At 54.2% G+C, this 12,750-nt stretch overlaps 4 protein-coding genes across 4 annotated transcripts; 2 read left to right on the forward strand and 2 right to left on the reverse strand.

Moving 5' to 3' along the window:
• Positions 1-914: 914 nt before the first annotated feature.
• Positions 915-1,966, forward strand: J4E85_011164 (uncharacterized protein; the record flags this gene model as incomplete). Its single annotated transcript, XM_051475367.1, has 2 exons — positions 915-1,095; positions 1,191-1,966. 2 exons carry the CDS (start codon positions 915-917, stop codon positions 1,964-1,966), a joined length of 957 nt encoding a protein of 318 aa, XP_051320814.1.
• Positions 1,967-2,866: 900 nt separating this feature from the next.
• J4E85_011165 (uncharacterized protein) lies at positions 2,867-3,522 on the reverse strand (the record flags this gene model as incomplete). The annotated part of the gene is made up of 2 exons (XM_051475368.1): positions 2,867-3,174; positions 3,231-3,522. 2 exons carry the CDS (start codon positions 3,520-3,522, stop codon positions 2,867-2,869), a joined length of 600 nt encoding a protein of 199 aa, XP_051320815.1.
• A 256-nt stretch (positions 3,523-3,778) lies between these two features.
• Positions 3,779-5,251, forward strand: J4E85_011166 (uncharacterized protein; the record flags this gene model as incomplete). Its single annotated transcript, XM_051475369.1, has 1 exon — positions 3,779-5,251. The coding sequence occupies one exon, from the start codon at positions 3,779-3,781 to the stop codon at positions 5,249-5,251; it is 1,473 nt and encodes a 490-aa protein (XP_051320816.1).
• Positions 5,252-8,959: 3,708 nt separating this feature from the next.
• Positions 8,960-11,402, reverse strand: J4E85_011167 (uncharacterized protein; the record flags this gene model as incomplete). The annotated part of the gene is made up of 3 exons (XM_051475370.1): positions 8,960-9,475; positions 9,532-11,084; positions 11,138-11,402. The coding sequence occupies 3 exons, from the start codon at positions 11,400-11,402 to the stop codon at positions 8,960-8,962; spliced, it is 2,334 nt and encodes a 777-aa protein (XP_051320817.1).
• Positions 11,403-12,750: the final 1,348 nt, after the last annotated feature.

The following is a 12,750-nucleotide window of genomic DNA, read 5'->3' on the forward strand; positions in this document are numbered from 1 at the left end:
AATTCGGTGACATGTGGGTGAGGAGCAGTAACTGGCCATGGTCCGCATGGTGTGTATAGGGGTTATAGTGACGGAAACGCCCAGTGGAGAAAACATAGCACGGCGCCAGCACCAGAAGAATGGTGAATGACACTGGCAGGGCATTCGTATCACAATATCGCTTGATACAGATTTCCCATGCGGCGGCCATCATGGGTCCCAGGATCAATCTGATAACTTTGAGTAATAGCTGGCAGGAGGCGAGGATGCGTATCGAAAAGGGGCTTACGAAGCACAGTAGTCCATCCTGTACTGGCTGGAACTGGGGACCGACATGCAAGAAAACCGCAGGTCTACAAGGATCGCTTCCATATCTCCTCCCATGGGCCCGATCCTCGGGTCAAGCCAGAGGCCCGGAAGCTGCAAGCGGCATGCATGTTAGTGGTACAGCAGGCGAATACTGCATTAGCTTTCCTCGTATGTTGAGTGGACATAGAAGATGCATCCGCGGAATCCTTTGGGCTGCAATGTTCGTAAGAGAGTCGTAAGCTAAAGCGACTCCACCAGAAGCAGGAGTGCTGGCCAGCCTAATCGGTCAAAGATGACCGGCAAATGGACATCACACGGCCCGTACCGCGCGTGTGACGGGCGATAGTGACCCAGGCTGTCGGGATGGCAAACTTCGCAATAGTGTTGCGATCGAGTGAGAGGTTAGCAAACGTCGGGAGTGGCAAGGAGACGCTCGGCATGTCGCCGTTCATGTGAAGAGGTGCAGATAGTGCCAGTGTTAGCGGGGAGATACCGACGTTCCGTCGCGCCTTCCGCTAGTTTCGTGCCAAGCCATGACCTCAGCCCCTCCAAACAATAGTGAGGGCTGCGATCACGATTGATAACTACCGCGACAGCTCAACTCTCTACATCACCCCACCGCAGTCATGGCTGATTCTCCCGCTTCCGCGACTAGCGCGCTTCCCGGCGAGTCTCCCGCCCAGACCAAGGCCAGACTGCGCAGAGAGCGGCTGGCTGCCAAATCCGGCGCCTCACGTCTCCAGCAGATTACTGCTCTCCAGGGCGGCCCACCAAAGCCGCTCAGCGAACTCGAGAAAGACGTGCCAGGTAACGGCTCCTCCCTTTGGAATACATTAGCCTCCACATAGTCCCCCCTAGCTCCGTCCTACAACAGCGTGAATGCACGGCTAATGGCATTCTAGTCAAACCCGCTTCCACCCCGTCCCAGTTTACACCCGCTGGGTCTGGCACGGCTACTCCAGATCCAGATGAGGTGGATATTTCGCAACACCACTACGCGCCGGCATCGCAGCCTCGTCTCCCCTCGCCATTCGCTTTCGAGGGTGGCCAGTCCGGCCCATTCGGCCCAGGCCCTGACTCGGATGCGTCCCAGGATCCCATGATGGCCATGCTCCAGCAGATGATGGGCGCAGGCGCTGGCGGTATGCCTGGCATGCCCGGTGCCCCAGGTCAAGGCGGTGCACCACCAGGCGGCATGCCACCCGATCTTGCCAGTATGTTCTCGGCCATGCAGGGTGGTGCCGGTGCCTCTGAGCCGCTGCCAGAGCAATCCTCAGCGTGGATCTGGCGCTTGGTACACTCTGTCTTCTCGTTTGGCCTCGCCGTCTACATTGTCCTGCAAACACCATTTACTGGATCCAAGATGTCACGCGATAATGTGCTGGAGGATGACTGGGTCAGCCAATCGACCCCAGCGCAGAACTTTGCGCACTTCTTTTATCTCTTCGCGACTTTCGAGGTGGTCTTGCAGTCCTCGCGCTATTTCATCGAAAAGGGCCAATTACAGGGAAGCGGCATTCTCAGCACCGTCGCTGGCATCCTACCAGCACCGTATTCGGGCTATGTGAGGACTGTAGGCAGGTACAGCGTCATTTACAAAACAGTTGTGAGCGACGCTATGGTGATAGTATTCGTCTTAGGCGCCACGAGCTGGTGGAGAGGTGCCGCTGCTGCATGAAGCGCTGCAATTTCTGGCATAAGTAGAATAATGGTATGACAGGCATCCTTGTACCCGCTTCCTCATTGATGCAGAGCTCCACTCAGTATTACCTAGGTGTGCTGTAACTCTCAAACAGCCAGTTAATATCTCGGCTCGATACCACAGTCTGGGACAGACAAATGTCGCACCCATCTCAGTGTCCACGTGTGGGCAGGTTTTACGCGCACTATATCTCTGTACTTGCTCACCTCGGGCGACATCGCAACCTCATCGACCACCGCCACTATTGCTTCCGCCTAGTGTATGCACGTCATACCTTGTTACACGCTCCACGAACCACTAATGCATCAAACTCCTCCCCATACATGGTAAACAGTTACACTGCGCAAGCTTTATGCACATCATTCCTCTGCGCTGCACGGAAGCTATGATTATTTGATATCACGAGACCTGTAGATCTTTCCCAGGCGCGCGGAATTCCATCAATCATGCGCACATGGCAGCTAGCATTTGTTGGGCAGCCAGGGCCCGTCCCGCGGCTGCCAGCAGGAGGCCCTGGACAACACGCGTCGCTCAACAGCAAGACGCACTCGACATTTTCGTTTGTTCTCGCCTCCGGTGAATAGCGCACCCGTACACGCGTTACAGTTAAACCGCCATAGCCGTCCTGCGTACGTTTCACCGCCATGTTCGGCGAAAATTCCCGAATCTTGCAAATTGCCTTTGTGCATCATGCAATTTCGTCTCGAATTCCCATCACCACACGCTCCTGACCGGACGCGAGCTTCACGACCGTTGCTCCAGAGCTCTCGGGTATGCATACGAGTCATGTTCGAGACGTGGCGTCACCTTGCCCTTTCAGTTGATTCCACTGCGTTGGTCGACAGGGTCGCACGCAGCGCCATACCCAAGGCCCCTTTACAGCAACTTGAGGTGCCCAGTAACCTGATCTATGACGCCCTTGGGTGCAGGACCGATACCCAGTACTGTCGCACTTCCACTCGCGATTTGTGTCCGTCCCGCATCGTGGATAATGTGTGCCACCAATCCTAGGCTCAGTGCCTGCGCCTGCAACAACTCTAACTCTTCTTCGCTCTTGACTTGTAATGCCACCTTGGCTTGTCCCATTCGCTCCCAGCGCTTTAGCAACGTCGATTCCGGTGCGTGTCGGAGGAAGTGCTTGTAGCAGGCTAATGTCGCGTGTCCGCATTGTGCGCCAATCTTGCCTGTTGTATGGTTAGGCATTTTGCAGATAATATAGATGTGTCAAGAATCGCAATACCTTTTGTCATGCCGAGATCTGTTCGTACTACCAATACCATCTTGCACTCCTCGTTGTGACCTGGGAACTCTGCAGGCGCACTGTCGTCGTCTTCATCGCTCGACTCGTCCTCTGAATCTTCTGAGTCTTCTGCCTTTTCTTTCTTCTCGGATTTCTTTGGTTGAGAGATTGGGCTGCCTCCGAGGAAACCAAGTGACTTTGCTTGTCCGATCATGTAGCCTGTTACACCAGCGAGTATGGCGCATGCGGCTGCGATGTTTGCAGTAGAGGGTTGCTGGGGAGTGTCTGCCATGTGCGCGGTTGGACGTGGGATACAATGTATGAAGAACAGTAATTTTACAACCGAAGAATTTCGGGTATTAGTGATTTATGAGAGAGGATTCAGGCGATTGGGAGAGTCATGAAGTTCCATGGCACTCCCGCCCGCAATTGTAGAGCTAGACGTCAGGCTGAGGGTCCGTGCTGGCAACATCTCGAATTTGCGGACTACCGAGCACGTCGCCCACTCCATCACGACGGCACCACCGCTGTCTCGGCCCTCTCTCACAATGCACGCCCGAGGTCAATTAATATCCGGGCGCATCGCCGCCCAAGGATTGGTCCTTCGCCCGGCCCAGTCAATGTGCCGAACGTACGCGACGACGGCGCCCACTCCCGCAGTGAAGAACCCACTACAGCGACGACGCGGCGGTGATCTCGGCTCCCATCTTCCCATAAACATCATCCCGAAAGATGCATACATCCCCCCATATCCCTATGGCGCCCATCAGCTGTTCAAGCAGGCCAACAAGGGTCTCTACGGCGACCAGATGATACGCTTCGGCAACAATGTCTCCAAAGACACCGAAACAAAGACACGGCGCAACTGGAAGCCCAATGTGCTCTCCAAAAGTCTATACTCGGTCGCACTGAAGAAGAAGATAAAGCTGCGCATCACCGCCAAGGTCCTCAAGACGATGGATCGTGAGGGTGGGCTGGACGAATACCTGCTCAAGGACAATGTGGCACGCATCAAAGAGCTCGGACCTATGGGATGGGCGCTACGATGGACACTGATGCAGAAGCCGGAAGTCATCGATCGGTTACGGGCAGAAGCTGCGGCTCTTGGCATAGACCAGGCCACAATCGACAAGCAATGGCCTACACCCCAGATGATAGCCGAGGACAAAGCTGCCCACGGTACGCTCTCCCAAAACATGCCCGCCGGCGCACTCGAGAGCCTAGAGTTCACGGAGACGGAGGACCAAGAGATGTGGTCCGGAGAGGAAGTCAAAGACACAGCCGACACAAAGAAAAAAGGCCCAAGAGCGTACAAAGTGCGAGCCGATGCCGCCCTCGAGTACACCAAAGCAGTCAAGGCCGCAGAGCGTTACGTATCCCGCGACGCCGTTGACAGCATAGAAGAGGGCCTCAAGCTAGCCTTCATCCGAGCAAAAGAGCGCGAAGCAGAGAGACTCAGAAAGAAACAGATAGTGAACGAAGCAGGCATCACACAGCAAGACTTAGACGAAACCAGGTCGAAGTTCAACCTCCCTGATATCAGCGACAACGCCGCCCGGAGAATCACCTACAACCAGCGGAGACGCAAAGAAATCGACGAAGCCGGCGGCATCGAAGCCTGGAGCAAGATTAAAAGCGCTGCACACGATGCGAAGGTCGCAGAAGCAGGTGGCATAGAAGCCTACAACGCCAACAAGAAAGCCTACAATGCTGCTCTCATTGCGGAAGCGGAGACGGCTTCTACCAATGAGAACTTGGTACCCGAACGAAGGGCATACCTCGAAACCGCGCTGCTGAAGGCGGATCTTGCTATCAAGCATAGGCTTGCTGGTGGTGAGGAGGAGTACGTCGAGTCAATTTTGGAGCTGTACAGCAACGGAGGGCTTCGCGCGACTGGTGGTGCTGGTGGTCTGAGTGAGATTTACCAGGCTGCGGAACGGGAGAGGAGTGCTGGGGGTGATGCCTGGGGCGCGCTGGTTAATGAAAGTAGGAAGGGTGATGAGACTCGGCCGCGCTCATGATCCTGATCCTGATCATGATGGGGTTGGATGGATAGGATGTTGATTTGTACAAATATTGTTTGTACATTATGAACTTCGTAAGCAGTGTTAATGCTGCAGTTCTACCGCGGTCACGTTCTTCATTGCTATCTCTTCCATGCATTTTTGCTTCGATTGCTTCCGTGGCTGCGCTTCATTTACGCCTCCTTGTGCTGACATCCCCGCCAGCGACCCTCTGCTCAGGCCCCTCCTCTTATACGGGAAAACACTAACAGTCGATGCTCTCGTAATGAGTGACACTTCGACCAAGTGAGCGCGTATCGTAGTCACTTTCCGGTGTGGCTCACCCACGGATACTCGCAAGGCTGAGTGTTTGGCGTTGGCTGGGTCATTGGTGCGCTTCGCTCTTGCCCCTCGGAGCTGCAGGAAGGTGCGTGAGAGGCTGTGCTGGAGCCTGTGTTCTCAGCTTCTGCTCCTGCTCCTGCCGCGTTCCTTCCCGAATCACCGCTCTCTTCGTCCTTCCAACGATACCAAGCGTTCTCGTTTCCACCCCACCTCAGCATTACGATCATATCCTGAGAACAAGCGTTCCGACACGCTCCAGCCAGGAATCTGGAGCTCTTTATTTCCAAGGTTATGCGCAGTCTTGCTGCACAGTAGTTCCACAATGGCCAGCGGAAGCTTTGGACAGAATCACGAGAAGATGCAAGACATGCTCAAAACGCAGGCTAGAGGCATGCTTTACGCGCGTTGCTCGACATCATACTTTGATCTCGGTAAATACGAGCCAGTCCGAATACACGTAGTGCTAGAGACACCCGCCTTTGGAGTCTATCCAAATACGCAAGAGAAGCGCGATCGGTCCACTCATTACGCCAACTACACGTGGACTGATAGCTCTGAGCCGGTCACATCTACTCCATTCAGTGGTAAAATCATGATACCAGATGGAGTGATTTACTGTGAGCTGTCTCTAATCAGCTGCACAATCCCCAAATCTTCATGGGACCCAATCGCCTTACTCCATTTTCTTTTCAGAGAAGGCTACTACGTCAATGCGGAACTCGACTCTTCATTCGATGATTCGAGACGATCAGGTTACTTACCGCTCGAAAATATACGAGTGATATCTTCGTATACCGCCTCATCTCCCAACCCAAGATTCGTAACCAACGACTCTGCTCCTCTCACTTCTGGTGGCATTGCTGCTCCCCCAGCCAATGGAGCTACTCCCCCTACTCCTCCCACTCCTGCAGTAGGACGATCAGCATTGTCCCGATCCATGTCCATGCGAAGCTTCGTAACGGCTCGTAGTCAGATGTCCACTGTCAGTACGAGGTCATCACATGTTGACTCTGCTTTCTTCTCAGTGGGCGGGTTTGATTCGGACTCGATGATGAGAACCATCCGCGAGGATGAAACGCCCAGTTCTGGACTTCCTGCACGGCTTGCAAAGATCCACAACGACTACTACACCACGCTTCATCATCAGGAGATCATCCAGCCTTTTGAAAAAGAGCTCAATTGGTCGGGAAAGGGCCAGCACGTTGCCTTCGAACCCAAGGCCGAGATTCCGCTGTTCTCTATATCCCTTTTGGGATCCTCCCATACCGCAACAGTCGACAAGGTCATCTGTCGTCGGATAGCTCTCGCAAGAAAATCGATGGAATGCAACGGGAGATGGACCGTTGCCGATGCTTTACGCGAGGTCCGTCACTTACAGAACCTGCGCCATTTTCACGTCGTTCAGCTAGTGGGGACGTATCTCCAAGGTCGCATGTTTTCGATCCTGATGTATCCCGTTGCAGATTCTCATCTGGGCACTTTTCTACAGGAAACGCTAGATATGCCCTCTTCAGAACAGCCAGCGATCAGGATTCGTCAACAGTTCCTGGCTTCGGTCTTACCTTGTCTTACTTCTGCTCTTGCCTTTGTTCACAAGAACACTACAAAGCACATGGATATCAAGCCCCAAAACATACTTATCAGAAACGCAAATTTCAACGGGGGGAAAGCGGATTGGCGTGTTTATCTGGCCGATTTTGGACTCTCGCGTAATTTCGCTTCACAAGATCACAGCGAAACCGATGGACCGACATCACGCACACCTCGCTACTGTTCGCCAGAAGTGTATAACGACGAACCGCGAGGCCGAGCCGCAGACATATTCTCCCTTGGATGTGTCTTCTTGGAGATCAGCTGTGTCATCGCTGGAACAGACCCCCAAGACTTTGCTGTTGCACGACGTGGTGCCAGCAGTGATGAATCGTTCCACGCGAATATAGACAGGGTGGTTGTGTGGACTCAGACATTTCTGTATGGAAGATTCTCGTCTATGCTAAGTCGTAGCCAAAGCGATACCCTTCTAATTAAGGCGATTGTTGAGCTACTGACCAGTATGGTGAGGCGAGACCCTGGGGAGAGGCCTACAGCAACAGAGGTCTACAACCACATCACCAACTTTCCTCGATCCATAATTCCGCTCAACTCCTGCTGCTCTTTACCTCCAGAGCCATATGAGCGTTATAAGCATCCCGGTTTGTCGGCCAGGAAGGTGATCTTCACGTTATAGGGATCGATTCGCTGGCCTGGCGGAAGTCATTCTTGATGAGAGACTGGAGTCGATGCCGAAGCAGAGTCCACAACGCGGTAGTAGTAACGCAGTAATTTACACAGTAAGGGCTATACCCAGCCCATGTGAGCGGAAGTCATAAGTGTTGCAGGGAGTGCGAAGAAAGGTCATAGGCATTGAGTTGGACGCATGTACTTCTTCCTTTTCCAGTGCTTAGAATAACAAGTCAGGTCAATTCACGAGTCCGTTTCAGATATGTATTGATTTCGTGTAAGATGGCAAGGTTATTATCGTCCTGACCATGATATCGCAACATGGCTTTACGAGGATAACAGTCTAAACGCGTGCTATCGCACAATGATTGCAGAAGTCCCAAGTGGTACAACAGGAACCATGAGCCGTGGCAGGGTAGATTCACCATCCATGCCGCAAGAAAGCAAGGGTCCAAGGCGTGTTCACAACAACCAGGAAGTGAGGAAAGTGCAAAGGCGTAAGTCTGTGTGATGGCCTTGCAGAAGACCCATACCAATCTCCACTCATGCATAACAAACAGCAAGTTGAAGTCATAACGTCTTGAATTCCGTATAAAAATGAATCTCAACATCAACATATCTCGCCTATGCACTGAACGGGGCCGTGTAATCATCTGACTAGGCCCCCATCTTTCCAAACAAAGACCAGAAAAGCCACCAAAAAAGGGCCCCTAACAAGACCACTTCTCTCTTTCCTTCTTGAAGCTGCGTTCTATACAGCCTTTACTTCCGCCTCATCGTCGATAATGTACAAGAACGAATTATGTAACCTACAGAGGGGTAGGTAAAAATGGAACAGGAGACACAATGTGATAACCAAGCAGTAGTAACAACAACAGCAAAGATTACGCCCCCCAGACGCCAGCAAAGTCTCAGAAGCAAAGCAAAAGCAAAAGCAAAGCAGGAAAGATCCACCCGAGTTGAAATGGGGTAATAAGTGTGGAGATCTAACGCCAAGGGAGAAAGACTTGTGAAAGACAAGAGAGCACGATATGAGAATCGAGACTGAGAGTGTGAGAGATTCAAACGCCGCGCTATACAAGAGATAGAGATGCGAAGAAAGCGGAACGAGCATCGCATAGAGGCACCGGCAAGGAGGGAAGGCAGGTGGACAAGCGATGGAGGCTATTGGCCTGCCTTCATCCTCTTGTTACCCCCGACTCTTGGACTTTGCTTGACCTTTGGCGCGCCGTTCATCTCTCCGCCACCGTCATCGTTTTCCATTTTGGCTGTACTCCGCCGCCGCTTGTTGTTCATCATGTTGGGAGATGTGTTCGAGCTCATGGTGTGGGAGCTTGTGCTCTGTTGTTTCATCATGGGCTGCGAGTTGGGCGACGGTGTGTGTTGGAAATGAGGTGAGCCGCCCATTGATCCGTTAGGAAGCAGGGAGTTCTGCATTGCGGGCGACATGAACATCTGACCGGGTTGGCCAGGCCCTCCTGGTCGAGGCCCGGGTTGCATGTTGGGTGGCATGCCTTGTCCTTGCTGTGGCCCTTGATTCGGGTGTTGCGGGCCTTGCAGAGCGCCCTGGCTATTCGACATATTGTTGTTCCATGACTCCAACGCTTCGCTTGGCTTCATATGGGGATTTTCGAGGTAGTGCACCATTAAGCTTGACATGTGGTTCATTGGCTCGTAAATCTAGAAACTGATGTCAGTGTCAATGCCGGGGAGGGAAACGTGGAGAAGATTCTTACCTCGAGATAGCTTTGCAAGCCGTGCGGCAAACCATAGTCTGTAGTACTAGCGCTGATCAACTTGTTGATAGGCAGATACGCCTCTGGTGGTTCTGGCATGGTCCGTTGCTGCTGTGCTTGCTTCTTGTTCTTCATGCGCGGCGATTGGTTGGGGTTCAGTTGATTCGGCGATGGTTGGACGAACATTTGCTTCAGCGCATTGAGCGGTATGAATTGCTCATGGCTCGCTCCCTCAAATACCAACCACTCCATCTTATCTGAACCAGACCAGAATGCAGTCAACTTGCCTTGGTAGACAACCTGACAGGAGTTCTTGTATGTGTATATGAACTTCGCTCGCTCGCAAGTCACTTTGAGCTCACCATTTGAGGTCTTCTCAGCCGCCCCGTCTAGAGTTATTTGCAAGTTGGTGACGTCGGTGTTGAAGAGGGTGTAGAAGTACCGCGGCAAAGCAGCGTACACGATCTCGAACTGCTTCGTTCTCTCAGTACTTGAGGAGCAGACGACGTGGACGAAAGACCCAGACTCGGCGAAGAACCTATCCACGAAGGCCTGCCACCACTCAATGTTGTTGTTCGAGGCATTGAAGTTCCCTATTTGCTCCACAAAGTTCAGCAGCTTAAGCGTCCCTTGGCCTGAGGATACGCTCTGTGCTTGTTTCTGCTGCATCATGGCCATTTGACGGGCTTGATTTTGGGCAGCGTTCGCTTGCGCCTGTGCCTGCGCTTGCTGTACTAGTGCCGGATTCCGTTGTACCTGACCTTGGTTCTGGGCCTGCTGGTTCGCTTGTTGAGGTAGATTTGGCGGCTGAGACGGAGCTGGCGTCTGCTGTTGTGGCACTGGACCTGATTGTGGTGGCTGGGATGACTGTTGCTGTTGCTGCTGTTGTTGTGCCTGTTGTTGCGCCTGCTGCTGTGCCTGTTGCTGTGCTTGTTGTTGAGCCTGCTGTTGCGCCTGCTGCTGCTGTTGTTGTTGAGCCTGTTGTTGCTGCTGCTGTTGGTGTGCCTGTTGCTGTTGTTGTTGTTGCTGTGACGGGGGCGGTGGTTGTGGTTGCTGTTGGGGTGTAGGTTGAGGAGCCGGCGAAGATTGTCCCTGGTGACTCCCTATCGCGGATGGAGGGCGAAGAGGCCCTTGCTGGGGCTGGGTGGTTGGCGGCGGTCCCTGATTCCCTGCCTGGCTGTGGTTGCTCGACTGAGACTGCGCATGTTGCATCGCAATCGCTTGCTGCTGCGCCTGCATTTGCTGATGCTGTTGAGCTTGTTGATGGGCTGCTTGGGCCATGGCAGCCTGGTGCTGCGGGCCTCCGGGTTGCTGGCCCATCTGCTGCTGTTGCTGGAGCAAGTGGGGAGGAAGATTGACGAACGGTCCTTGCCCCATTTGTCCATTTCTCATTGCTTGTAGCTGCTGTGCTTGTGCCTGGTTCAAGTTTGCCATGGGGTTCTGGAACCCCATTCCCATGCCGCCCTGCTGGTGGGCAAGCATGGCCTGTTGTTGCTGACGGTGCATGAAGGCCTGTTGGGCAGTTCTCTGCTGTTGCATCATTGCAGGGTTCACTATCGATTCTGTTAGCCAATGCTCTGCCATGGTACGGAGCGGCGGTACTCACTCATCTGGTGCTGCTGTTGCTGCTGGAACATGTGCTGCTGCGGCTGTAGGTGGGAGAGGGCATGCGCATTGGCACCCATGCCCGGCTGCATGCCCATCATGGGCCCTGCCTGACTGACGGGGCCATTGGGACCGGAAACGTGCTGCATGCCGGGCTGCATTCCAGGCTGTCCTGGGTGTGGGCCTGGGCCGCCCATGCCTGGGTGCGCGTGCTGCATGCCCTGGGGTTGCATGCCCCCATTGTGTGGATAGCTCGTTGTCATCATCTTGCCGGCTCTTCAGTGCGGGCTGTGGCCTCGCGGACGCGGTAATGGATCAGGTAGAAGGGATGCGACAGGTGTCGAGATTAGAAGACGGGTCCGCGTGATGCGAAGAACGACCGAGTCGGCGACGAGACAGGCGGAGCAATGCTACAGCGTCCAAGTCATGCGTGCGCGGAAATTCGCGTCGATGCCAATGGGAACTGAAGAGTGCTGGGTGGTCGCGATGGAAAGTCGAAGTGCGGTCCGGTGTGGCCGATATGGGAGGCTGAGGAAGTGCCCGCGCAGAAGTCGCGATGGGCGCGATGAGGCCGGCAGGCGGCACTTGCCGGTTACAGGAAAAAGGGCGAGGGTCACGGAGGACGTCGCGCAAAGTGCAGCGCGATACTCACAGGAGCGGCGAGGGGGTGGTGAGGTGTGCAGCCACGTCTGGCGCGGTGTCGTGTCGGGTGATATCGTGTCGCATCCGTCCCGCCAGCAGAGCGGTGGAGTGGGAACGTGAGATGGGCCGTCTGGGGGGCAGCAGAGGCAGTGCGGCGAACGTGTCTAGAGATGCCGTGCTATGCGACGATGGGTCCGGTGCGAGTATAGATCCAGGGCCAGGGACGGTGCCAGGGACGCGGGCGTCAGTGGTGGAGTTCTCGTGTGGTGAGAGGTGATGGGCGCATGGCCCTCTCCGAAGATCAGCGCAGGTTAGGGGGCCGTTTCGGTATCGCGCGAAAAGCTGCGTGGCTGGGCTGCCCAATCTATCCCGACTCCAACTCACGCTCAATATGCACCGCGCAGCAGAAGGACAACGCGCTCGACGGCTGATGAATTATGCTGCTCTCGGGCGGGCGCTCTCTGCAGTCTCTTGCGACCACGCTGACCTGCCTTGCTGATGCTTGCTGGCCGGATGACGATTCCAAATAATGCCCTTGCCCGTTCGGGCGGGCACGTGATGAGAGAAATCTTGGCGGCGCGCTAGCTCGGCGCTCTACTTTTCTTCGACCGCGTCTCTGGTTTTCTCTCGACAACCACCTCACTCTGCATGTCTTGAGGACTGCGAACAACCACTGGCTTCGGACCGCTCCATGCGATTTCGTGAAGGCCCGAAGCCAGCCCTCCGTATAACGTAAGTCGACTCCTTTTTTCTTTGCTTTTGTGGAAAGATTATACCTTCAGCAACTTCTTTTCCTTACCGATTCGACCTTGAAGAAAACAGCGCTGTTCGGGTGCCCTTCGCCGGGCGCCTGCTACTTGCCAGTACTGTCGTCTGACCTCCATCACCATCGCGACCGTTTTAGCAATTTTTGCACGTCAGACTGCTAACATCGCTCAGTACAGTAATCCTCGCTTACTCTCATCGCCGCGC

This window comes from Alternaria conjuncta, assembly GCF_024043145.1.
Source record: "Alternaria conjuncta strain BMP 0040 chromosome Unknown scaffold_31, whole genome shotgun sequence".
In the NCBI taxonomy this organism is placed as follows: domain Eukaryota; kingdom Fungi; phylum Ascomycota; class Dothideomycetes; order Pleosporales; family Pleosporaceae; genus Alternaria; species Alternaria conjuncta.